The sequence below is a fragment of the Eretmochelys imbricata genome, chromosome 12, assembly GCF_965152235.1.
Source record: "Eretmochelys imbricata isolate rEreImb1 chromosome 12, rEreImb1.hap1, whole genome shotgun sequence".
NCBI lineage: Eukaryota > Metazoa > Chordata > Testudines > Cheloniidae > Eretmochelys > Eretmochelys imbricata.
In genome coordinates, this window is record NC_135583.1 from 12,785,895 (window position 1) to 12,812,500 (window position 26,606).

At 43.7% G+C, this 26,606-nt stretch overlaps 1 protein-coding gene and 1 long non-coding RNA gene across 5 annotated transcripts in view; one reads left to right on the forward strand and one right to left on the reverse strand.

Moving 5' to 3' along the window:
• Window positions 1-11,391: 11,391 nt before the first annotated feature.
• On the reverse strand, window positions 11,392-14,649 carry IRX5 (iroquois homeobox 5). Of its 2 annotated transcripts, none has more exons than XM_077831314.1 (3): window positions 14,407-14,649; window positions 12,569-12,974; window positions 11,392-12,173 (listed from the first exon to the last, which is right to left on the reverse strand). In XM_077831314.1, the coding sequence occupies exons 1-3, from the start codon at window positions 14,647-14,649 to the stop codon at window positions 11,392-11,394; spliced, it is 1,431 nt and encodes a 476-aa protein (XP_077687440.1). The 2 variants fall into 2 exon arrangements, with proteins under 2 accessions (XP_077687440.1, XP_077687439.1); XM_077831313.1 differs by having other exon boundaries at window positions 11,392-12,176.
• A 3,790-nt stretch (window positions 14,650-18,439) lies between these two features.
• Window positions 18,440-26,606, forward strand: part of LOC144272843 (uncharacterized) — a 15,859-nt gene continuing 7,692 nt past the window's right edge. The window contains exons 1-5 of one of the 3 annotated variants that reach the window (XR_013347684.1): window positions 18,440-18,578; window positions 19,947-20,005; window positions 21,661-24,662; window positions 26,116-26,254; window positions 26,469-26,549. This is a non-coding gene — a long non-coding RNA (uncharacterized LOC144272843). Of the gene's footprint in view, window positions 18,579-19,946; window positions 20,006-21,660; window positions 24,663-25,212; window positions 25,886-26,115; window positions 26,255-26,468; window positions 26,550-26,606 lie in introns of those variants that run through there. The other 2 variants (XR_013347682.1, XR_013347683.1) reach the window with 2 other exon arrangements.

The window sequence follows — 26,606 nt, forward strand, 5'->3', positions numbered from 1 at the left end:
GCTGGAAAGGCCTAAGAGGATGATCTGGGATCAAAGTCTCTTACTTTATTGCAGAGCAAAAGCTTTCTTTATGAAGAAGAGCTAACGGGGGGGTTGGGGGAGCTTTTTAAAATCAATTAATGAGCATTAAAAAGGTCTTGAAACAAAAAGGAGGGCTGTCTCCCACTCCAATGACGTCGGATGACCTTGTGCGTGGCAGGGCCCGGACTCAATCTCATCCCCTTGTTCTGGGGAAGCGGTAGCAAGACCGCAAATGTATCCCTGCTAGACCGCTGTGAAATATATTCCGTGGGAGCCAGGTGGACAGGTGAGGGGTGGCTGCATAAATCTAGAGGCTGCTGTTGTCAGGAGTAACAGATTACCCGGGAAAGTCGTAATCGAGACTGTTTTTAATCTGCGACCAATTGATTCCTTGAGTGTTTCAGGTATTTGTAGCGTAGGTTTAGATGTGTTGGGTGGCTTTCCAGTGGAAAGCCTTGAGGGTGTGCAGTCTTATCTTTTTTCCAAATTGCTGCCTTTGACGGTATCATCCTTTTTTTTTTTTTTTTTTTTCTTAAAAGCTTGGCCGTAAATCATTTCACTAATCAGCTGTCACCAGCCAACATGCAGACATTGGCATTCAGCCGGAGAATTTGTTTTGGAAGGCCGTTAGCAACCCAAACTATGTTTGTATCAATAACCGTCTGTTAATGGCTCATGCATAAGGATGTAGAACATGGAGAAGAAACAAGGAAAGACAGCTTTAAAGGGAGTCAAGGGGGGGGTATAAATTGCCTGTTGAAGCAAATCCCTTCCCCACGTAGGCTAAGGTAGACTAATTGCCTGGAGCAATTACTCTATTAGAAAAACCGCAGGGTTTCGTGATTCCATATCAATAGAACGCTCAACTACAGCTGAAGGGAAGCGAGTTAACACGTGCAAGGTGCTAGCTTCCAATAGTTTAACAAAGGGTGTTGCTGATTCCCCTTCTCCAAACACCACTTGTCCTAATAAGCGGCAAATAATTACTCTGCTCAGAAGTGGTAAAGGGTAGGCGTCCTCTCAACGAGTCTAGACCCAAGGTATTTTAAGTACAGTGTGTCTCTTCTCCTCTTCATTAACTTTCCTTCCACACATCACTGCATGCCTCTGAAAATAACTTGGCAAACTGGGAGCCCGTTTATCTCTTTTATCTGGGGACCTGATCCAATTAAATAAGTGCACATTTAAAGTTATTTCCATCAAGCATGAGCGTGGGGAGTTCTGTGGTTTGCTTTACGCAGATAGGTCAACTTCATTGGGAAAGAGGTGTCTGGACAAAATATACCAGTTTATGTCAGATGAGGGTGACTTTTAGGATCCCCTGAAGTGAAGGTGGGAGGCAAAAGAGATTTGAAAGTAATACCGCGGAACAGGTGAAAGTCAGCAAACAGTGTCTGCAAAGATGCTCGTAAACCAAAACACCTTTTTAATGTCTACAGAAACCAACACAAACGAAGAGAAGAGGGACGATTATTCCACAATAGCCTGCATCAACCAAGCAGACCTGTTCTCAGAACACTCCTTGCAAGTTCCAACATGCTCTAATTATAACAGATGAGTAACAGTGTGGTGAGGACATTTATTTTCTGGTATTCGGGGGCGAACTGATTTCTGAAGCTTTTACAAGTAGTCTATCAAACCACTAGAGTTCCCTGGCATGAGGTATACTGTCAATCAAAAAACACTGAAGGCTTTCCAAACACAAGGCATTTATTTATTTTAAATCAATGGAGTCAACGTACAGAACATTAAGTCTGGATCTTTACTTGTCTTGGTCGCTTACACATGGCTCTGCCACTGGAAATCCAGCAAACCTGCTCATTTGTTTTTAAAAAAAGCGGGGAGGGGGGATAGGGAAAAAGAGTTAGCCAACAGAAAACGAAGAAACAGCTTCCTTAAATTAGTGCCACCAGAAAGAGCAGACTTTGTCCTTCGCTTCTCAGCCTGTTTGTAGAACCGTTGTACATTTTGAACGGAAGCAAATGAAAACTCAGTTAAATAATCATTTGGCTGCCTCTTACGTGTTTCTGTAAACCGTAAAAATAATACAGATTGCTTTCATCTGAGGCAATTAAGACAATTAAACAAATCTACCACCGTCAAAGAAACTATCTACAGCCAAGTGCTGCTGTTTCCTGGAGTATTTTCTGGGGGTGGCAATATACCTGTAGGCCAAACGAATACTTGTAGTGTGTGTGTATATACATATATATAAACACAAGTTACAAAAATCAGCTAATTGTCTCCAGAATGTTTTAAAACTTGTATATAAAATCAGAATGAGAGAAGTCATCTGATAGATTGGGGTCGCTAAAAAATTAGTTCAAAACGCTGGTTGCTGGTAATTATGGTCTGGAAACGCTTTCCAAATCTCCGAGTCCAATTTCCTTTTCAAAACAAACCAACAATAGGTTGGTTAGTGATTTAGCCCGTTTTGAGAACCCTGCGAAAGCCCCAGTGGAATCTCAGCGGTTCGAAATGAACAATATTTTAGAAACTATGGTCCCCATCCTGCTCCCCTGGGAGTCCCAGAGGGTGCTGGCATGGACTTCCTTGACTGCAGGATTGGGTCGTATGGGCCAGATCCTGCTTTCCTTTAGCACGCAACATTGGTCCCTGCGATCATGGGCAATGCTGGCTCCGAAAGGATCAGAGCCTATTACTGGTCCCTTGTACACTATAACACAGGGAGGAGCAATAGTAGGTTTGAAAGAAATGTTGCGCCTGGTTTGCCAGCAAATGCATAGAGCTGTGTCCCGTGAAATAATGTAACTATTCAATAACGTAATTTAAATAAGGTAAAACTAGTGAATAACGTAATCAAACTTATCGAAACCAAATACGTTTCGAGCGAAAGGGGAAATCTCCAGTCGTGGGTTAGTGGTGAATGACTCGATACAAATAGATTCTGTCTATAAAGCTGAATCGAATTTCTCTCTCTCGGATGGAACCGAATTAGTCGGGTAGCGTTGGATGGGGTCACCGTTTGCTACCGTGCCGCCTCGCTGGTGCGGTAACTTTTCCCTTATCGAACCGGGCTGCTGGGTGACAGTGGCGTGGGTATGAATTGTTGGCAGCCGCGCTTAACGTGCATGTCGAGGCGTGGGGTTCGTTCCTTTCTGCTAAAGTGAAGTAAATCTTAGCTCGGTCATGTGCTGTACGAGACCGATTCTGCAGTCCTCCCCCGGGTAAGCCTCTGCAGGATTGGGCCCCACGTGTCTGCGGAACGGCTCCCTTTCAACAAGAGGGGAGCTGGCTCTCAAAAATCAGAAGAGTTAGCAGGGGAAGGAGACGTCACGCAGAGTGTATATTAGTCTGGAAAATGCAGTGCTTATTAATAGGAGCTGTCTGGTTTAACGCAGGGATTTTGTTACTGGGCAGGAGCTTTCTGATGAACCCTCAAACAGCTGCAAGAATCACGTGCAGCCTTTACCCAGGAGTAGAACTCCGAGATTTAGGGAAACCCAGGGAGGTGTTGTTTGTTTTCTGTTACTTTTGTTTGTTTTTATAGCTAAGCTACTCTCACAATCTATTTAAAGTAGCAGTCGGCTGTGTAATTGCCCTCTCTCACTTCACCCAGACAAGTATTTATTCATAAATATTTGTAAAGCAGGGTTTGGGTTTTTTTAAACGAGGGGAGAGAGGGCATTTTAAGAGCTGGATCATTAATAGTCAAGAACTTGCTTGGACAAATTATTTTTAAAAATCCTGGCTAGGTACAGGGTAGAGGAATGCAGGGGGACAATAAACCATCTGTCAGTTACAGGTTCATTTCGTGGCTAGAAGTATCATTGAGAGGGAATGATTTATAGTGAATGTGATTTAGAAGATCTCGGCATAGACTTTGTCTTTGTCGGAGCCAAGTAAAAAGAAACAGCTGGCCTGAATTTTTAGCACCCATAATTAATTAAAAGCTTCATTCCTGGGATTTGATGATTCAATAAAGCAAGACCCTTATTCCCCTATGTGATTTCAGTGAATATCCACTCCACTCCAATTCTTTTGGGTCCCAAGATAGGGCAGATTAACGCTCTTTTTCTGTGGGAGAGAGGACGAAAAATGCCTCAAGATTGCATCTGAGGCACACACAAAAGGTAAATTTAAAACTGCCACTTGTTCTCTGCAAAGGCTCCTTATTCTCCGCTATTGATGTATTTGTGCCAGGTTTTAAAGAAACCAGAGGGGGGGGGGGGGTTTGAGGAATTAACATATTGCTCATTTGGAAAAACAGCCGGTTCTGGTTTTGGTAACACTTGTTCCACTGCCAGCCACAGATGTCCTTACTAATAATCTAAGCAAGTCATATAAAAAGGGGAAAGGGAGGGGGAGAGATCTCTTTACACTTTCTGTGCTGAATTCGATTCTGCGCTAGAGACCAGGCTGACTCGAGTATGTTTCTCTGGTGGTTTGTTAATGCAAAGCCGGACGTAAGAAACCTGACTTCTACATCTGCGTAAAAACAATAATTAACAGCACAGCGCTGTTTGTCAACAGAACCGAGCTGCATGATTAAATAGCCAAGCTGTCCGCAATCAGCTGATTGAGTTGAGGTGTTGGGTGTCTGGCTGGCATTTACAGCGTCTCGTTTGAGCTTCTCTACTTTTTGACCTATGTAAACTCCTTTTTTGCAGCCTATCTTCTATCAAGCCGAGTCTTATGGGGTTTGTGGGTTGTTGGGTGTGTGTTTTTTTTTTTGTTTGTTTTTAAACATTTATACTGGCCACATTTTGGGAGAGGCGGGGAATCGGTTTTAAACAATGGTTCCTTTGCTTCCGAAATGAAGGCTAAATTTATTTTTAATCGCCTTTTAAACCTGCTGACCAAGTGCATTTCCTTGCTCTAGAAAAGCTTGGAAGTCGTTTTTAGGCATGACTAGAAAATATTCTGTTTAGATCATCTTACTAGAAGAAAGGAGGGGGTAAAAAATAACTCTGTAAGCCACTTATATCAAAATATGCCTTCCATAGAAAGCTATGTTCTGTTACTGTGAGAGCGATCACTGTAGTATTTGGTATGCTAGATGGCAAGGACATTTTATATAGTTAATAGAGACAATTGAAAAAGCAGCCATTCCAGGGAAAGCAGTTGGGTGTGTGTGGATCAGAATTAAGGTTTGTTTTCTATTTCAAACGTGGGAGGAACCAGCAGGATAATCAGAGTCAGTGACTGACTCTCACTGAAAAGCTGAACTTTATTTTGGGGAGGGAAAAGGAGCATTTCAATCCCAACTGACTCTCGGGTGAGGTAGCCTTGGATCTTTTCCATCCAGGTCCTCTCAGCAAGAATAGAGGCCTCCTCCATCCCTGGGGTTTTTTCTTGTTAATTTTCCTAATGGCCTTAACAAGTGAGTATTTGCCATGGAAAAAATATGGCCGCTGGGGTCTCATGATTGCTTAGTGTTACCTTACCCTTGTTTGCCAGGCCTGTCATCCAAAGTACATCTCTGCTTCCACTCCCTTCCTGATTATGCTTCAGATACTGTGTTCGATGAAAGCGAACTCCGGGGTGTTCGCTGGAGGATGAGATCGCACGCTAGGGGGGTACTTTGCTTTCGACAGGTGCGGGGACGCTCCCTAAGCCCGAACAGGTCAGTGGCTCCTTTGCTTTGGACGCTGTCTTCATTTCCAAATATGCTGTAGAGTTGTGAAGGGAAGACCCCCCCCCCGCCCCGAATTATAGAGGACAGCTGCCAGATGGGAAAGCCCCTCTCGTTGGAGCCTAGGGCTGTCTCTCTCTCTCATATACACCCCCCCACACACACACACACCCACCGGGTTAGGTGAGGTTAAAAATCAAAGCGAACTTTCTGCTCCCCTTGAACGAGGCAGCTCCAGGACTTCAGCATCCAGGGCAGTTCTCGGGTCCGCGCTGCATTTCTAGGGGAGTTTCTTCCCCCCTACCCCTAAACGCATTGTAATGACACCTGTTTCCACGTTGGAAATGACCCGCAGTGGCGCTGCTTTACCAACCGCTTTTAACACCTCTAACCTCCATGGGTTACCTGCCCATCACGGCACCCATTTTTATTGCTTGAGGTCTTGGCCACTTCTGTTCCTAGCGTCCTGCAGCTGAGGACGGGAGACGTCAGGGCACTCGTAGAGAGGCGCAAGTCGTACCCCAGTCTCTGGGACGGCTTCACACACTCCCTCAGTGGGTGCGATTGCCCTGCCCTCACCCGCGGCCTGTGTGCCTGTCCCGGGGCAGCGGGGCCCCTGTCACAAATCTCCCCCCGCCCACCATGGGGAAGTCGCACGAGCCCGTGGACTGGATCCTGCTCCTGTTGGAGCTGACGGGAGCGTTGCCGCTGACCGTGGTGAGAGCAGGACCGGGCTCCGAGCGGCTCTGCCTCCTTCCGCGGGCGGCGGAGCCCTTCCTCTTCAGGCCACGCAGGCGCGCAGCCCAGCCCCGCAGCGGCCGCTGACTCGCGGTGCGAACCCCGCAGCGACCTTCGGCTCCAGCGTGGTTCCGAATTCCCCTCAGGGCGCAGCTTGGAGCCCGGAGGACGCGGGTGGGGCCCAGCCCAACTTCCGGCAAAGTTGGGCGAATTTAAGTCGCTCCTGCTGGAGATCTTGCCGAGCTTAATCTTCTTGCCCCTGTCCTTGCGGTAAAGGTGCCGCCGCAGAGGAAGAAGCCGACGCCACCGAGGGGTGGGGATGGGGAAATCTGGTTTGAATGGGAATTAATTTGAAACCCAAAGAGCGAGTCTTTTTAAATTTACCGGAGAGTTTGCAGCACCTCTGACTTGCTGTTCGATATGCTTTTACCTGGCCAGCAGCGTGTTACTGAAGAGTGCTGTGTGTTTATAGGCTTGTTTCACATGGAACAGCTCTATAAAATACACCCTCCAATCGCCTAATCTGCCTGGGTCCTACAGCCGAGCATAAAACCGCATCCCTTCTCCCAGCCAAACGGCGTTTCCCTCACCCTTAGCTGGACCCATGTCTGTGGGAGAACACGGGAACGCGCAAGCACAGAGGCATTAAAGGGAAGCATCTGAGACCCTGCTTCCTGGGCAGTCTTAGTTGGGTTGGAGGGATGAGTTTGGTTTTTTTCCTGCACCATGCCAGCACTAGGAACTGACTGCCTGGACTGGTCTCGAATTTTAAAATATCAGGCTATCGGTATTAGGTTTCATTATTATTATTTAAAACCCTATTACTATTTTAAATTTGTGTGTATCCTTGTTGCCAAAAAGACTTGAAGGATTTGGGTGGACCTAGATGCACGTGTTAGGTGCACCTGAATTTATAAACGTAGCACAATTAAAGATTACAAATGATACAGCATCGTAATGTGATTTAGCTTTGAAGAAAATGCCCTCTGCCAACGACTGCTTTGTTTTCCACGGTATGCATCCGATGAAGTGAGCTGTAGACCAGGAAAGCTTATGCTCAAATAAATTTGTTAGTCTCTAAGGTGTCACAAGTCCTCCTGTTCTTTTTGGGGGATACAGACTAACAGGGCTGCTACTCTGAAACCTTTGATAATACAAGTCGCCCTCAAACATCCTCCTGCCATCCTATGTCCATTTCACTGGGCCAGTCACCCCACTTTGCAGGCGAGGCTCAAGAGTTACATTATTGTGTCTATATTACACTGATTCTGTGACAACACTGACATTTCAGAGCACAATCAGAGTGATGCAGGTTGGAGAAAATGCCAAGCTTTCCTATCAAAGAAATCATCCAGTTTGAGAAATCTGTCAGGGAACCCCTTCAAAATATTGAGTGAACTGCCTCATACTGACTGTATTTAAACATACATATGTATGTTTAAAAAAAAATCACCCTGAAACCAGTCTTGGGAGAACCCTTGTTGTCATTCCAAGCTTTCCATCTACTCCGCGTTTAAACCAGTTACTTAAATACTCTGCAGCAAGAAAATAAAACCTAGTTTTAAATATCTGCAGCGAACAGTTAAAGCTAATTTGTGTTTATCATAACAAAAATACAGTCAAACTCGTATGAATACACTATGCATATACATACAAGTGTGTGTGGCTGTGTATACCAGCCTTATGTAAACAATCATGTTACATTATACCGGTAATATTTATAAACCGGGTAAGATATTTCAAAAGTCATTGGTGGATTTTTAGGTATTAACCATAGAACACTGCGCCAGCACTCTGTGAAGAAGCTGACCCCAAAATAAGGTATTTCAATTTAAAGAGACCTCATAAAAGTAACATCTGAGTTGCAAAATTGGGAGGTCATTTCAACTTGTCAAAATATATTAATGCTGCTTTAAAAAAAAAAAGAAGAAGAAGAAAAAAAAAGCTCCTTTACTGCTCTTTAATTAGAAAAATAACGATGCTGAAATTTTAAGACCAGAACAATTACATCTAAGATTTCATACAGGAAAGGGATAAGAGGGAAGCGCAGAATTTTTATTAAATTGACGATCTACAATCTTAGTTAAGACTTAACTAGGTAAATATAGGCGACAAGCTGAATAGCTTTAACCTAGAGGAATTGGATTCGTTCCCTTAGGAATTTATACATCAAACGAAAACCCTATTGATATTGCTAATAGACTTATTCAAAATACGCCTTATTATAAGGAACTTGTTTTTTTAACAAACGAGGTTCCTAAACTTATTCTCAAAGTTGTTTTTCAGAGGTAGAAAGAGCATCTGGGGGAAAGGTGTATATAGTGACATTTTAAAAAAAAATCCATCTCTAAATGACTAAGTACAAAAGATTAATTTTAGGAATGCTTGTTTAACTGTATAACCTGTTGTCTCTAAAGCACCCTTGTGTGGGATTATCAACTTTCCTATTCCAATGAGCCCTTTGGACTTTTTAACGTAGGGTTCAACAAAATATTATCTCCATCTTTAATAAAAGTGCTCGGAGAGACTAGGTTTTATAAAATACTAAGTGATTTTTTAAAAAGGGCAATCTGATGCCAGGAACTGATGTCACTGGTTTTCAGTTCATTTACCAGACCTAGCCAAAAACTTTCGCCTAATTTAAACAAGGCGGGTGAGAAATAAATTTGATTTCTTCTCAACCTCCTCCCAACCCCCCAAAAGCAGCTCAGTATAATTTTTTCCCCAGTGTAAATAAATGATCCGATTGTGGAATTCAATTGTTTTTTTTTAAAAATCATTTATAATTTATAAAGTGACAAAATAACATACTATTATCCCATGAATATTTGATTATTTACACTTTCGGCTTGAAACAATTTTGACTTTAAACCAGATTATCGACAAAGATGGTATAGCAAGTGAACATTTACTGTATTTTTAAAACATAATATACAAACTACTATTTAATATCCCGTAAAATGTAAATATGCATGAATAAACCTGTTACAGCTAATAAATAGCTCTGACAAAGTTGAAGCGATTACAAAACAATTATCTGGCTTGTAAAAAAAAAATTTAAAAATCAAATGGGTGTTTCAGTACTCTTCTGTTTAAATGGTACCAGATATATCCCAGTCCAATTTAATGTCACTGATATGTTCCTATACAACGGACACCCAGAAAATCCGATGTGAATAGAGCAAATTTGTTCCTAGAGCTTTGTGATGTAACAGTTTTTGAACATTAAAAAATTTGCTCTGGAATGAAACACACCGCTTAGTTCATTGCAAAGGCAGGGAAAGTCAAGATTTGAGAACCTGAAATACCTGTGGGAGGTAGTTTGAAGTGCAGGCTTCAATTAATGTAGAATATCTAATTTGCCTATAGATTTCCTTTATTATTATTATTATTATTATTATTTTACTTTGGTTTTAAAGTGATCGACACAACAGATTTTTTTTAAAAAATGGTTAAAATTGCTGCTGCTTTTTTTAAATTTACAAAAGAGAGAGGATAAAATTCCTAAACTGGTAACAGAGCATTAAACTTTCCTGGCCCAATTTGTATCTAGTAAAGCTGAAATCTATCTTCCTTTGTTTTCGAGTCGTATAGTATAGTGGACTTGTGTATTTGAAGGCTCCTTGATTAGGTTTTGATTCTCGCCCCCCCCTTTTTAGCACCAGTTTCAAAGTGGGTAGGTTTGAAATTCAGGACAAGTGTGACACCTACCTGTGAATGTGGGGAAACATTCCAATCCGACCCTCAACCTCCAGTTATATATGGTAATCTCCGGACAGACAGATTTACAAATCCTATCAATGCTTGCAATATGCAGCGGCGATGAAGCACTAATTTAATCAAATTAACCAAATATATCAATGCAAAATTCGTGGGGGAGGGAATGAATTGAGGGAGGGGGGATCTTTCCCCTAGTGTATATCTTAATGTGTATTCCCCGGCTCTCTTCTTAATAACTCTGCAGCACCTTTGAAATAGTAATAAGGGCTAAATCTGGCATAAAATCGAACTCATTAGCAAAGTTCACCAGCTGATTACTTTGCATAAAACACGACACTGATTGGAAGTAATTAGGTTAAAAGATGGTACTGTACTTCGATTTGGTGTTTCTAGTATGTATTTATATATATATATCCTTATTTAATCTCTCACTCATAAATACATCTCATCTTCATTTTATCTCCTACACTATCCTTTCATTCTTTGACTATTTCTTCCCTCAAATTAGCCTAAATTACCACAACAAGTAGGTGCTCTTGTTAAAGATTCCCACGTTTAGAAATCCTCTCTTACTTTGCAAATCAGTTTCAGGCATTTAATGTTCTAAATTAAACCTCACTTTTAAACAAAGGAGCATTTAAAAAGTTATTTTTGTCACCAGTTATGTATGTATTTTCTCGTGCAAAAACAAGTGGGTTTGATTCTGTTAAAACCTTCTTTTAATTAAAATATATGCATTTAACAATGGCGATTGCAGGTTTGGTTTTTTAAAATCTAATAGGTTATACTTATTTCCTTTATTAATTTATTATACTTTAGCTCACACCCAAGGGGGAAAAAATCAATAGGCGGCAAAAGAGTTAAAATAAACTTGTGTGTGTGTATATATAATATATATATATATATTTTAAAACTATGAAACAATTCGGGAAAAGACACAAATGTATATATTTATATTACGGGAAAACCACATTAATGCCTGTACAGGTGTCTTGATTTCATAAGTTACTTCAAAGATACTGTATTATCAATTTAAATACAAAAAGCTACATTAAATATACAGAATAAGATTTAATACAAATCTTTCTCCTTTTGTGTGTAATTTTTGTTTTGTTTTCAGTTGATTAAGACATTTCTGAGTTCTTTTATACTCGGCCATTTCCTATGAACTATAAACTTTTGACTAGGCGTGTGTCTTTGATTTTTTGTTTTGTTTTATTTTTTCTCTTGGTAGTGGAAAAATAACGGCCAAAGTATTAAATAAATTAAAAAAAAACCCAAAGTCCCAGGGGGAGTTATCGGAGAAGAAGCCAATATTAAATGTTGGACATACCTTTCTTCAGTTCGTAAGGTGAGTCTTTGCAAAGATCTACTTGGGATTGGCTTCTGATCATTTTAGTTTCTTTAGCCAAGGTTTCTGCTCTGTTTAAAATAGTCTGGTTTAATCCATTGAAATGGCTGCTGGGGGCTCCGGCTGCCGGGTTGGTGCCAGCGTGGCTGTGAAGGTGCCCAAAAGTGCTATAGTTCGTGTAGCCCGGGTAAAACGGAGACGCGTAGTAAAGGGACCGGGAGAGGACAGCGCTGTTAGGAAAAGGGCACTGGGAGGAGGGGGACCGCGACGGGGAATGCGAGGTGCTGCTCCCGGCCAAGGGAGGGCCCTGGGTCGGCCCCGCTCCCGGAGACACCTCGCTGCTGCTCTCTTTCGATTTGTCCGCGGAGGTGGCGATCTCGGCCAGGGACCAGAGTTTGGGTTTGGCGAGGGCAGCCTGCTGCGGCGAGTGGATCACCGACGTGCTGTTGCTGGAGGGGGTGATGGGGTGCAGCTCTCCCGGGTGGGGGGCGGCCGCGGCTGCCGAAGGGGGCCGGTACTGGTGCTGGATCTCCTCGCCGCCAGCCGCCTGCTGCAGGATCCGGCCGGCCGGGCACTGCACCAAGGCCGCAGGGCCGGCCGCTTTGGGGGGGCCCGGCCTCCCCTCCAGCCTCTCCTCCGGAGGCTCTTTACAATCCGAGTCACTCAGGCCCCCCTCGGCCTCCTGGCCCGCCGGGGAATGGGGTTCCTGCAGCCGCTCGCAGCCTGGGGCTGCCTTCTGCTCGTCTCCTCCTCCTGTGTGCAAAGGGGGGAAGAGGAGCACCACAGAAAGTTTGCGAGGGCTCCGGATCCTGAGCCCAAGTTCTCCCCCCATCCACCCGGAGCAGAGGGAATGAAAGGGGCACCCCCGGGCTGCCATGTCCCTCTGCGCGCACACAACTCTCCACAGCTGGCAGGTGACTTTCCGCCCTGGCCTCCGAGCTGCGGCTCAGTGGGGCTGGCGGGGGGGGGGGGGGGGGAAAGAGGCCACAAGGCCATGCCCAGCAGAAACACCCGCTGCCCCGCAGCGATCTCCCCTTATTCCACCGAGGCAGCTGGCTGCAGAGGCCGCCAGGCCAGAACAATCCCCCCAGGCGCCAGCAGCCCAGCTGGGGTGTGCTCTCCCTCTTCCCAATCCCTCCTACCTGTCTCCGGAGCCTCCGGGTCGCCTTTTTCCTCCAGCTTCTGGGGCTCATCCTCGTCGTTTTTCTCGAGGTCGATATTCTCCTCTTCTTCCTCGTCCTCGCTCCGATTCCTGGGGGTCCAGGTCATTTTATTCTCCTTTTTGAGCCTCCTCCGGGCGTTGGCGAACCAGGTGGAGACCTGGGTGAGGGTCATTTTGGTGATGATGGCCAGCATGATCTTCTCGCCCTTGGTGGGGTAGGGGTTCTTGCGGTGCTCGTTCAGCCAGGCCTTGAGGGTGGCGGTGGCATCCCGGGTGGCATTTTTTCGGTAGGCTGGATCTCCATAGGGGTAGGAGCCCAGGGGCGCCGCGTAGGGATGGTACCCCAGGGAACCTGCCATACCTGGTGTGTGGTCGTAGGGTGAGCCCTGGAGAGGGGGTCGGGGGGAAGCGGGCACAGAGCGGACAGTGAGGTCGGGAGCAGCGCAACTGTCACGACACAACCAACAGTGACACAAAGGGCAACAAAATGGGGGAAGAGCCCAAACGATTACTCGCTCCCCAAATTAAAGTTTGGAGAACAGGAAAATCCCAGAGGCCGTTCCTAGATTGGAGCAGTCAAGCCTGGGCTTTCCCCCCACTGAGCTGTTTCAAACAGAAAGGGAAAAGGGCCTAGAACTTTTTTTTTTTCTTGGTGCATGTGTCTCTATATGCAACAGACACACAAAGGCTCCGGAGCACATCTGTTTTATCAAATCTGCACACGTTAGCCCAAAGGGCAGAACGGCGAAGGGCAGCGACTGTTCTTCATTCATCCCCCCCCTCCCCCAGCACTAGCCAAGTTTCTGACTTGTAAAGAAACGCGAACCTGACAATCCATTTCTGCCCTGACATATTATTGTGCTAAGCAGCAACCAATTGCTTTTCCCACTGTCTAATTGAACATAACCTTTCCCACAACCACCGCACCAGCTCGGTTCCCTCCCCCGCAATGGAGGCACTCGCTGGAAAAGAGAAAGCAGGGGAAACTCCGCTAAACGCGGCCGAAACCCACGCTGGGTGAGCGGAGATGGGCAACTGTTGTTTTTCTAAAGGGCCGCAGGGTTTTTCGCTGCAGCCAGACTTGCTTTTGGTGAGGGGAAAAAACAAAACCAAAACCAGACTAACTTGTTTTTCTTTAAAAAAGAAACAAAAATACCCCCCCAGACGGGGCCCCCCAAATAAACACAAATTTACTTCTACGCTGAAAATATATTAAACCGGGGGGGGGGGGGGAAGGGAGCAGCACATGGCCACGCCGTATCGTTTTTTGTTGTTGTTATTAATGCTTCCAAATCGGATTGCAGAGATGGGATTACGGCTTTGCAGTGTTTGGGAAGCCTAATGAAGATTGTGCCGAAGAAACTTACATGGGTGGATCAGCCTGCTTCCCAGGCGGGCGTTGGATTTATTTTATTTTTTACAGTTAAAAAAATAAAATAACATAAAATGAGAGGCGGTATCCCACCGATTATTTAAAAAGAAAACCAAACTCCATTAGTCCAAGGTTTTCTTTGCATTGGCTGTTTGGTGTGTGCGTCCCCTTAACTGAAAACACAATATTTGCATTCATGATCCCTATAATACTTCTTTGCTAGAACCCCACCCTCACCCGAGACACTTTTGATCTGGCAACAGGGTGGACAAATACCGAGGGGGGTGGGGGGGGGGGGAAGGAGAGAGAGAAAGTTGCCAGGGGATGCTAGCAACGTGCTTTCCATCCCCCCTGGCCTCTGCAGGGCTCCCCAGTGGAACCCAAACCAGCCCTGCTCGCTCGAGGTCTGGCTAGCCGGGCTTGCCGCCGATCATTGTTGCTCTTACCACGTACGAAGTGAAGGCGGCGGCGGCTGCCGGGTCTGTGCCGTACTGGAGGTGGGAGTTGTAACCCGGAGAAGGGGCGGTGAAGGCGGTAGATCCGGCGTAAGGCGAGAAAGCGGAGCCCGAGGAAGATCTCCCAAGTTCATCGGTCCTGGGTCCCGCGATCACGCTGGTACTGTAAGCCGGGCAGGAGTAGAGAGCCAAGGAAGCGGATGGCTGGTACAAGTAACCCTGAGGATACGACATGGCCAAGCACATACATATACACGGGCAGCAGAATAGCCAGGAGCTGCCGCTCGCTTTGATTTTTCTAGGTGACTTCCCCTCCTCCCCCCCCGAAGCCCTATGGCCAGGTGGGGCAGCTGGCGGATTAGCAGCGGCGACAGCAGCCCCCCAGCACCTGGCTTCTGGTTCCCTGCGGCTGCTGCTTCTCGCTCAGCTCGCTCGCCTAGCGGGGCTGCGCTTTCCCCCCCCCCCGGTTGTTGCTGGTGGTGGTTGTCGCCTTTGGACTGAGAGGCTTTTTTCGAGATCTGTGTTTGGCTTTTGCGAAAGGTCCTGCCAAGATGCTAAGTTGGAAATTGAGGGTTCTGACGCCTTCTGCGCGGCGCGCGGGGGGAAGCTCCTCCTTCCCGGGGTGTTGTCAGTGGAAGAAATGGCAGGACCCTGCGGGGCTTGCCACAACCAAACCCAACCAGCAGGAGAGCCTCTCTCCCTCTCCCTCTCTCGCTCTTCCCCAGCTCTTAGGCTCAAGTGCGCCGGCCCCTGGATGGCAATCACATCCAAGCCATTGAAGATCAGCTCCAACTTTCTTCATTTGCTAAATACCGTGTGGAGCCATCACATTTCCCTCTTGATTTATGGCCCCGGCTGCACTGGAATGCAAGCCAATCAGTTTATGAAAAAATATATATTTAATAAGATTTATTATCCATTCTCCCCCCCCCCCTCACGCTCTGCCCCCATTCCCTTCCTCCCCCCGCCCCCCGGCCAGTATATAATTTGATCCGATCCCTTAAAAGGGCGAGGGAAGGGGGGGCGGTGCCTAAAATATACTTTCAATTTTAAAAAAAGAAAAATTTATTTGCAACAGGAAAATTATGTTCAGCGGCTAGGGATGGGGGAGGGTTTTTTTTTTTTTTTTTTTTTTTTTAAATATGGCAACACATCGTTTCTAGATTCTCCCACTTCTGGCTGGGTATGTGTGTTTCCACACAATATGTAATATCATCTGATTTATATTTGTCTCCCCCCACTGTTTAAAAACGCTGTCATTTCACCTCGGTCCCAGAACGCGCCCCAGAGAAGGTACCTGTTGCAATTTTAAGGGAAATATGAAATGCTGTCCAGATTTGCAGCCCGAAAAGTGGCCCTCGTCTCCCTCCCTTCCACAGATAAGAAGGGATCAGAGGATATTTCCAAATACGATGTTTCTGGGTGACGGGTTGCGGGTTGTTTTTTTTTTTTTTTTTTTTTTTGATGAATTATTAAGCTGTGATTTCTCATTGTAGGAAAATGTAAGCATTTATTTTCTCAGCGCCAGTCCCGGAAGGAGGGGAAGAAGGACAGGGGAGGAAAGAGGGCTGGGGGATGAGAGAGGGGTGGCTAGAAAGCCTTCAAAATGAGAGTTTACCAGCGGATCTAGAAGAATAAACCAGGTATTTTCTCTCTCTCTCTCTCTCTCTCTCTGAAACTCATAAAAGGGTAGAAGCGAAAGCAGATTAAAACCATATGAACTGGGATAAATCCCTGCCGATCAGAGGATGTAATCTCTTTTGATTCCACCAGATATATTTCCCAACAGGAACATATCCCGATTTATTCTCTTCTCTCTCACTCCCCCCTCCCCCCCGCGCTAAGGCAAGCCGCTTTCCCTGCAATTTGTGGGCTCTGCCCTTCACCCGTTCTTCCCAACAACTCCAGCTAAATACACGTACGGGGAGGGAGGAGGGATGTCAAGTGCTGCTCTTACCTGGATCGCTTTCAAAGCGCCTGGTGCCTTTCCAAAATAGGCTGCATTTGAATTATTTACTGGCACCTTCTCCTGTTCTAATTACCCTCGGACCAGGTCGGCTGGAGAATTTTTTGCTTAAATTTGTTTGCTCTTGGAAGATCCAAAGCGGCTGCGATGGGAGTAAGGAATCTCGATTGCCTTTCAATGTAGTAGATGAACCGTAAAGTTTAATTTACGCTCTGTGCTGAGCAGAGAGAAGTCGTGGATAAGGAAAGTGGAGGTTCACGCGACCGATTTTTACTTCGAAAACCCTGGCTGCTTTAGGGATGGAAAAAGGAGCCAGGACCCGGGTGTTGGGTTTTCTCATATGTCAGCCCAGTGTGTTTTCCTTTTTGGGGGGCGGGGGGGGGGGGCGGGTGTGAAGGGAAGAGATGGCGAAGGTTCCTCTTTATTTATTTGGAAATCTGTTTAGGGTGGGTGGGACAGTGGGACATGTGACTATGTACCCCACTTGTGTTATAGGGAGCTAGTAGCAACCCCTATGTTGAGGTTATCTAGCGCTCTCTCTGAGAACCCTCTTGGCAATGTCTTGGACCATAGCGATGCGTACATGCGGTGCGCGTTTAGAAGTGATACTGCGCGCCCCCCAAACAAGCACCGGTTCCTCCAACAGCAGTGATGTCCGACTACTTCATGCTCTGCCATACAGTGTCACCCCCCCCCCACCTCGCCCCATTTCAAACTCAATGGGACTGACAGAATGTGTCACCAGCAAAAGGTTTCCAGCCCCAGCAGGTCTCACTGAACTCGCGAAGGGAACATGTCTTCCCCCCAGTTTGTTTTCTTGTGACGTTTAACTCTCTCGGATGCAGAGAGGGCGATGGGGTCTGGGGTTTGACAATCTTTTCCTTCCAGCAAGCCTGGCAAAGGATTCAGATCTCCAGGGTTTTTTTATTGATTCCTCTCTCTGATCGCCGCTGCTGCTAATGTTCTTTATGAGTTATAAGAAGGCGATTTCTTCACCGAAAAGGGGCCTTTGACACGTGTGGCGTTTTGAAAACTGCTCACATAAAAACGTGATTAACCAAGGGTATTTTCCAGAGAAGGGAGCAAAGAATTGAACATCTGTGGCTGCAACATTTTGGGGTAGGGAGTTGCTTTCAGCACAGGGAACATCCGTGTGCACAGGTTATGAGGGGACTAAAAACCAATTTTTGCTATGGTTGCATTACAGTTTCCCTGCAGCTCTGAAAACCCTAGTAATTCTCCTAGAGCCGTGGTCCCCGTCCAACAACGCCGGACCATCAACTTTTGTGTGCGTGTGCTCGTGACAATGGCACGTATACAGAAATTCACACCGTTGCCACAAGAAAAAGAAATCCCCCCCCCCCCCGCTTACGTTTCATCTCCCGTCCTCACTCTGTGCATTCCTGCAGCGAAATACCTCTCGGTAAAGGATAATATTTTCTGTTTAAATGAATGCATCTGAAAACCTCTGGGTCAAAGGCTGCAAACGCGATCTTGCAGTGCAGAAGTTTTAAGTGATTTGCAGAAGCGCTGAAAATGTAAAAATCACCCCCCTTTTTACACCCTCCAGTCCTACGCGAACAACGAATGGGGAAGCAATTGCTGCAGGCACGAACACAGATGAATCATGTTGCAATGGTAGAGCCTGACACTTTCTAATGGTTAGGAAGAGGCGAAAGAAATAGGCAACAATGAAAGGACAGGGAGAGAAAGGAAAAAGGATAAAGGAGTAAAAAGAAGGCATAAGACGAGAACGTGAAAATAAAAAAGGAAAAATAGGAGAGAAAAGGGAGAAAGACGAGGACAAAGGAAAAGTAGAAAGGGAAAGAAAAAAGGACGGGAGAAAATATGAAAGGAGAGAGCAGCGTTCCTCTCTGTACCTGCGCTTGGTCCAGAGGCACCACGAGGGAGGACTACATTTCCCAAGCGCCCCTGTTCCTAGAAGTCCCGGCCAGTCCCCAGTCTCAATTCCTGATTGGTTATTAGCTTCGGTTTCCTTTTTTCCATCGCCCTCTCATTAGTCCTTCCGGCTGTCACTCTCATGGGAAGGCGGAACGCGGCGCCGTTGCCGGGGAGTCCGGAAGCGGGGCGGGCAGGAGGGGGCATGCGGGCGCTAAGGGCCAATAGAGCCTGGCCCGGCCGCCTGTTTCCGCTGCGGGGCCGCGGCGCCGGCGCTGCCCGCCACCCTGGCCGAGAGGTGAGGAGCCGGGGTTCCTGCCCCGGAGCGACCCGGAACCGGGCGCCTCTTGGGGTCGGGGCTGGCGGGCTGGGGGGGGGTCCGGCCTGGGCCGGGGCGGGCGGCGGCGGCGGCCCCGCCCCAGGGTATCCCCGCGGCCCGCGGCCACTTGGCTGTCACCCCTTGCGTGGGCTAGGGGGCGCCCCAGGGGAGCGGGCGTGGCCCCGGCTGGCGGATGGAGAGCGCTGCCTGGGGGGCTCCCTGCGGCTGAGAGCGCCCGCGGAGCCCGGGTTGTCCCCGCAGCCCTTCGGGGCAGCTGCCCCCCGCGCCTCGCCCTGGTGCGCTGGCCATTGTCAGCCCGGGGGGCTCTTTTCCGTCCCCGCCGTGACGGGTGGGCAAGCAGATCTCGTGCTTCGGCTGGTAACGATGCAGGAGAATTTTGCAAAACGGATGTGTGTGTGTGTGTGGGGGGGGGGTTTCAAACCCCACCTCCAATTGTACTGGGGCAGGGAAGGGATCAGCAGCCATCCCCTTGGGATTGGCAGCCAGTCCTGGGCTAAACATAGCTTCTGGGGGAGCAAAAAAAAAAAAAAAAAAAAAGCCCCGTTTTCCCCTTGTGGTTCTTTTTATTATTCACTAATAACTTAAACCCACGTCTGTGAAAGCTTCCAAATTCGTATGCGGACAATCAAAGTACGTCTGTGTTTTGGAGGATTTAAGTCACATCTGTTGTCCCTTTTTGTGCTTGTGCACAGTTTTCTAGTATTCAGGAGCAAATAAATGAGGCTCCTATTTGTGTTAGGTTTTTGTAATAATTCATGCAATTATAAAAAATGACTTATTGAAATCCTGGTTAGATTAAATGCATCTCCTGGAATCTCTCAGGCACAATACTGAGAAGACTGATATCTCTTCTATATATATGATCAGTATATAATGGGGCTTTAGCTTGTTTTTCTTTTTTTGTCTTGTTCCTTTTTCTTTTTCTTTTTTTTTTTCTTTTTTTTTTTAGTATTAAGCTGAGCTGTGCATGGTTGCCTCTTTAAACATTCATGTGGGTTTTGCCTGTGGTAACCATGAAGGTTTGTTAAAACCAGGTTCACACACACTCTTACATACTCAATCCACACAGGTGTGCACTTTGATCAGTTTTCAGCTGCACAATGTCACTGGTATTTGTCACTGGGTTAATTTTAGCTATCGCTTTAAAGTGCTCTGTTCTTCTGTCCCTGTTCCCCCCTCCCCCCCGAAAGAGCTTCTGTCATAATCTTCTGACAATACCCCTTGTTCAATGAGTAAGATATCATCTGGTAAAGTTTTATATGTTTAACATTCAGTTTATATGTGAGTAGAATGAGTAACCGTTCTTCCTTGCCAATTTATTTGTAGAGAGAAGCAGAAGTTTTAACTGCCTTCTTTCCTGTGTATCTGACTTTTTTGTGGAGGAGGTAAGGTTAATGTCATGTAAAATTATCCTCTTAATTTTTGACATTCTGTTAAAGTAACATTTTTTTTTTCCAAATTGCGCTGAGTTTACGCCCAATTTCATGTACTGTTGTATAATACCAGGGTTGATTAATGAAATGTAGCAAGAGAGGGCTTATGCCATCATGAACGTGTCTATCAAATAGACATCCTCACTACGTTATTCCACTGTTATATTCCTTGCAGTTTTAAAAGAATTGGAGATAATTCTTCAAGATATTGGAACATTTAGTTTATGGTTCTATTGCTGTGGTTGTCACCTTCACTTTATGTCAAGTTTGAGACTCATTTCTTAAAGATGTCTCTATTTTCTGCTTTATTTGCACATTAATAGCTCTACTGATTTACTAGTCACTTTCCTATCATAGAAGTATATTCAAATAGGAAAGCCTAAGATTAATCTGCTTTACAGGACTGTTCAGCTCTTTGATTCAAGGGAAATATGAAGTTGATTCTAAGGCTATTTTTGTTGCTTTAATGGTTATATTAACAAACATTGGATTAACTTTTCCCTTAACAGCCTTGATGGTGCATATGCTCTCTCTTTATGCATTGATTGTAATTAGTAGCTTTTGAATTTATGGGTCTGTTATCTTGTTGCTTTTTATTTTATGTCAGCAAAGCTGTTTTAATGCAATTTTATTTCTTTAAAATCTTGTAGCTTGTACCTTATACCTTTCTGAGAAACTAGGCTGTCAACAGTACCTTCTGTTATATTAGCATTTAAATCTTAGTTAACGATGGGTAGGATTTACAGGCTTAGTCTGCACCCTTCATTTTATTTAAACTGAGAATTTAAAACTATCTGTACAGAGAATCAAAACTGCTCTTTTTTGTGTGACATGTAGTGTGAGGGACTGATGCTGCAAACCTTTATAAACAATTCTTGCTGTCTTTCGTAGTCCCATTGACTCCAATGGGATTATTGGCATGAGTGAGGGTTTGGAAGATCAGACCTGAAGTGACTGCATAGAATTTTATGACACAAATGTAGCAGCAGTTGAATTTACATATTTGTTTCTATACCATGGTTTCATTTGGCTAATTTCATTTAAAATGTGCAAACATATGGTGTACTGATAAAGTAGTAAATAAAACAAAGTTTATGAATGTGTATTAGAGACTAGCTGCGGTTTTTCAAGAAAACATTTTTAAATTAGAGCAGTAAACAGCATACTTCAAAACCATAGCGCTAATAGTTTATAAATACAAAAGATGTACTCTGGTGACTTTTTTCGTATATGAAGGTAAAAAATGGGAATCTTGGATGATATATGTCTTAACGGACTTACTCTAATAATTACTTTCAGTTTGAAATTTAAAATCCAATGCTCCTATTTCTATTACAGTCTTTAAAGATTTAATCATTCTTGAGTGTGTGCTTGTGTGTGAAGAGAGAGTGAGCTAAAACTAGCATGAGGAAAGGCAACAGATTGCTTCTGTCATATGATTTTGTTGGTTTTTTTTAAGTGTACTTAAAAGATTATGATTGATAAAGCTGTCTTGCCAAAGAATGCCGTCACAGGTGTTCATCATTATCTTAATTAAGATCCTGAGAAAATGTCGTCTTTTGGCATGAATTATGAAAGGAGATGTGATTTTGATTTTTTTTTTGCAGGGGTGGAGGAAGAGGAAGACTCCAATGTTTATAAAACCTTTTATGATGTTTCTCTACCAGATTATTTGACTTTAGGTGTTCACTGACTAACTACAAAATAAAATCTTGATGTGCAAACTGCTACTGGGAGGATATAGCTTTAGAACGTCAAAGGGAGAGAGGGCTTTTTTAGAAGCATATTTGTTTATGAAATCTAAACTTCAAAATTTAACAAGCAAGAAAATACTAGAAAATTTATTTCTCTGGGTAAGAGAGGATGATGATAAGGGAGGAAAAATGGCTTGGCATGTTTGTTAAAAATAATAAAAAGTATTGGGACTCCCAGATAATACCCCTCCCTTTAAAAAAAAACACACACACACACACACAGTAGGTTTGCTGTGATTTTAAAGTATTTATTTAAAAAAAATAGGATTTTTCCTGCCCCTTCCCCCTCCCTCCCATTATGCCTATCATTCTCATTTTCAAAATTCCATGGAAATGAAATTGATTAGTGCAGAAAAGGGGGAAATTATGTTCTGCTACTTTAAAGCAATACGTTATTAGCAAAATAACAGGTTTCAGAGTAACAGCCGTGTTAGTCTGTATTCGCAAAAAGAAAAGGAGTCCTTGTGGCAGTCTCTAAGGTGGCACAAGTACTCCTTTTCTATTAGCAAAATAATGCACCAAAACCACTGGCAGAAGTTGCAGCAGAAAAAGTAGAGTGCTTACTCACAAGTAGTTTTTCCTCACGTGAGTAGCTCTGTTGGCTTCCAAAGGATAACTCACATGAGTAAGGCTTGCAGAATCTGTACTTAAGACTGAAACTATCTGTGCTAAATGGTTTGTTATACATAAGGGCTCTCTAGGATGTGTCCTTAACTCCTTCAATGTTGTTCTTCCTGAATTGACTTGGTCTGAAAATCCATTTGTTAACTCACTCGGTTGCTCGTAATCATGGAGATTTAAGAGACAATTCATAGATACATAGATGGAAGCCCTGTCCAGTTTCTGCCTGCCTCTTGCCTAACCTTCAGGTGTTATGTAGTTCAGAATGTTTTTTTTTTTTCCCTTCCCCCATCAGCAATATTTTATACATCAACTTTTTGTCTCATAGAAAATAATATGTGGATATAAATTTTAGTAACTTTTGATGAACTCATATAAGCTCTAATTTTACAGTGTACAGGACAAAACCATATATTTATTTTAAATACTTTGAGCGTATTCTCCTTTATTGGGGGCTAAAATTGCATTTATTATAACTAGAAATATCTTGCTATTGTGGGTGAACTTGGAACTTTATTTGTTTTCTTGTATGTTCACATAATTTACATAAATGGTGCTATCTGCTTAAATTTGTTGGCTTGATATAAAGTTAATATGTCTTCAGAGATTATCTTCCTTTCCATATATACATTTAGTTCCTGTTGAGTTCAGTGCAAATATGGAGAGAACTTCCCTTAATGGTAATGTTCAACATGAATGAAAGTTTTTTACTTTCTCAGTCAATCGGTGTCTGCACTTAGACTGAGCCCCTAATCTAATTTCAGTTCAGTCCACATTTGAAAGACAATGTACAATGCTGTTTGCTAGTGTTTTGGCCAAAATTCGAAGGACAGCGGAGCACCTGTGTCTCCCATTGACACTAATGACTTCTAGCAGGAGTCACAGGTACTCCGTATCTCTCAGGATTGAGCCAAATTTTCTCTGCAGCTATACCCATACGGCTCAACTCATGTCACTGCGGATTTATGGGTGTATTTGAGGGTAGAATCTGGTCGTGTGTGTGTGTGTGTAATAGATGTCTGATTTACAGAATTTGATCTTAATAACAATGTAATGTTCAAAAAGTGGTTGTATTTTACTTTCATCATGATTTTTTTTCATATTTATCAACCTTATTTTATTGAAATGTAATAGAGAGTACCTGTTTGTGTGGAAGGTCAACTATATCTCTTGCCTAGAAACTTCAGGGAGACATTATTAGTTTCAAACATGAAGAACTCTTTTTAACAGCTGTTAATTCCGTAATTTTTAACTCTAAGTATTTCTAGTTTCTAATCTGTAATGTGACTAGTGGTAACATAGCCAATAGAAAGTCATCAATTCTTGCAGTTGTTTCCTGCACCTTAACTGTATGTGTTCATGTGATATCTTCATTTGTTGCTATAATAATACTTGTCTTACAAAGAAAAGCTAGCTGAGTGAGTCATATCAAGGTGATTACAATAGATCAAGGTAAGAATTTCTCTTCTGCATAAAAAGATTACAGCTGATGATTCTCACTCCTTCTGCCCCTCTCATTTCTCCCCCTTTTCCCAAGCAGTTAATTTTCTTCCTGGCTTCCTCTTTCTCATAAGTGCAATATTCAGCCTCTCCCATAGATAAGCATGTAACTTCTACAGTGTTCATAGGCATTCCTGTCGCAGATAGTGAATTCTGAGGTTACTTCTGAAGTATTCTCTCTTGGCATCTACAAAAGTCATCTCCGTTCTCTTCACACTGTATTCTTTATAGACTAACGCATAGTGTAGTATTTGGGTGTTCTGTTTCCAGTTACACTGTGTTAGTTTCCCTGAGATCTTCTTTCATATCCTGTAACAAAGTAGCAAGTTCCAGATTGCCATGTACTGGGATAGAATAGCTACAGAAATGGCAGCTACTGTAAAGCCAAGAACTAACATTGTAGCTTGCACTATAAATAAAATGGGTTGTGACTCTTGCCGTATTGGAGTTGCACTAAATAATGCTACAGTGCTGTTTATGACTGGTTTCAATGGATAATATGCAGCTATAAAACCTGTTTGAAGTTTTTATTAAGAATACTCTGTCATTCTTAAAAAAAAAAAAAAAAATGCCTAGCTCTTCTTTATAATAATAACCGTGCAGGAATGACTTCATTTATGCCGACTTCCTGTTTGTTACAGGGAAGAACTTTCTTTATCTCTCTGAGATGCTGTTTACTTTAGATTACTTGAGAGTCCCTTTGGAAGGAGACAGCTCAGTCAGTTTGATATTTTGTAAGTTCTTTTTCTTATCTGCTTTTCAATAGATAGATCAACAACTAGCTCGATTTAAATTATTTAAAGCAAGAAGTTCGGACACTTTGTGGTATAACTTGTTCCATTAGCTCTTTGATTAAGCCTTAAAAACCACCAGGAGACCAGGCATTCAATAATATGGGATTGCAAAACGATCTAGGAGTTTCTGAATTGACTGTTTTGGGAGACATCTGTGAGAGGCTGTCGGGTAGCTAACTGGGGACTGTACATTCTATTTCTGGCTCTGCCATTGACATATCATGTGACTTTGAATCAGTCCCTTAATCTCTTTACCTCAGTTTTACCCATAAGGAATGTTGTGAAAGTTCTTTAAAATCTTAAAAAGAAAAGGAGTACTTGTGGCACCTTAGAGACTAACCAATTTATTTGAGCATAAGCTTTCGTGAGCTACAGCTCACTTCATTGGATGCATACTGGAGGAGAAGAAAGTATGCATCCGATGAAGTGAGCTGTAGCTCATGAAAGCTTATGCTCAAATAAATTAGTCTCTAAGGTGCCACAAGTACTCCTTTTCTTTTTTCGAATACAGACTAACACGGCTGTTACTCTGAAACCTTTAAAATCTTCAAATCCGGGTTGCTACCATATAGAAATGCATATTATTTGTTAGACTCTTTTTACTGAGCAAATGCTATATTTTTGGCTAATACTGATGCAGGAGTCAAGCAAGATGTAATTCCAAGACTCAAAGTGTATGAATACAAGTTTAACACCAAAATAGGTGATGTGATTTAGCCCCCCCACCCCCCCATATGCACCACATGTATACTGTGCTGTTTAACAGAGGATGCTCAGTCCTATGTATGTACTAATGAAATGTAGTGGTATCTTATACAGTACATCTTTGGATGTGAAAGCAAACCAAATAAATGGAAGATAGGTGAAGAGACTGGAATATGCATTGTTTGCATACACGTGTTGTGTTACCAAGGGAAACAGCGTCCTTTTAATTGGCAACAAGATTACCCTTTCCCCCCCACCCCCTCCAAAAAAAATCTGTTCTCCAGCTCGGTAGAGTGCAGACAAGAGTAAAAGCAGCAAGATCCCCAACAAGAAAGTTGATTCCAGCAGCCCATCCTACCAAGGGTGTCTGAATATAGGAAGAGGCCCCACACAAAGCCAGAATGCGTGCTTGCCTTGCAGCTGTCTTTAATCCTATTAAATCTTATTAAAAAGTAATGGTAAGTGTTTTGTTTGTGCACATAATATTCACATAAATAAGATTTGTCCATCACACTGGTACTTTTTGCTGTTGGTGCTGGGTTACCTTTCATATAATACTTTCATATAATACAAAGGAAGTTAATATCTTTTGATGCAGAAAGTTTGAGTTGATTTGGGGTTTGTAGTGATGTGTAGAGGAGGTAACTTTTATTGTTGGTAAGTTAACAACTTTGTTTTTCTTTTTCAGACAAGCAAAGTGAGACTGATCTAAGGAAGACTGAAGAATGGAGAAACTGTTTTGGAGGGAGCTAATTAAGCCATATCTGTTCCAGAAATGTTCTCTTCTTTGCTTCCAAATACCTGAAAGATTTCATAAGATTCAGTAGGTAGGGTACTGCTAACATGACAATTATTTTAGACCTCTTTTACTATGTAAGTGTAATAGTAGTTCACTATAGTAATATTCCAAGAGCAGCTGAGGTTGCATTTAAAATGTGTATTTGTACTGATATCCATGACGTTTGAAAATCAGAATTACAAGTAAAATAAATAGATGAAGAATTTGGGTGGTGTAAATAAAACTGCTGTTTTCTCTTCTAGGTCCTTCCATCAATGATATTTCCTCCCTGTGCCAAGGGGGGATACGAAGAAGAAAATGATCACAAGATTTAAAAGATGGAGGTAATTCTTCTTCCTTATCAAATGACTTCATTTTTCCTCCCTCTGTCCCCCCAGCAA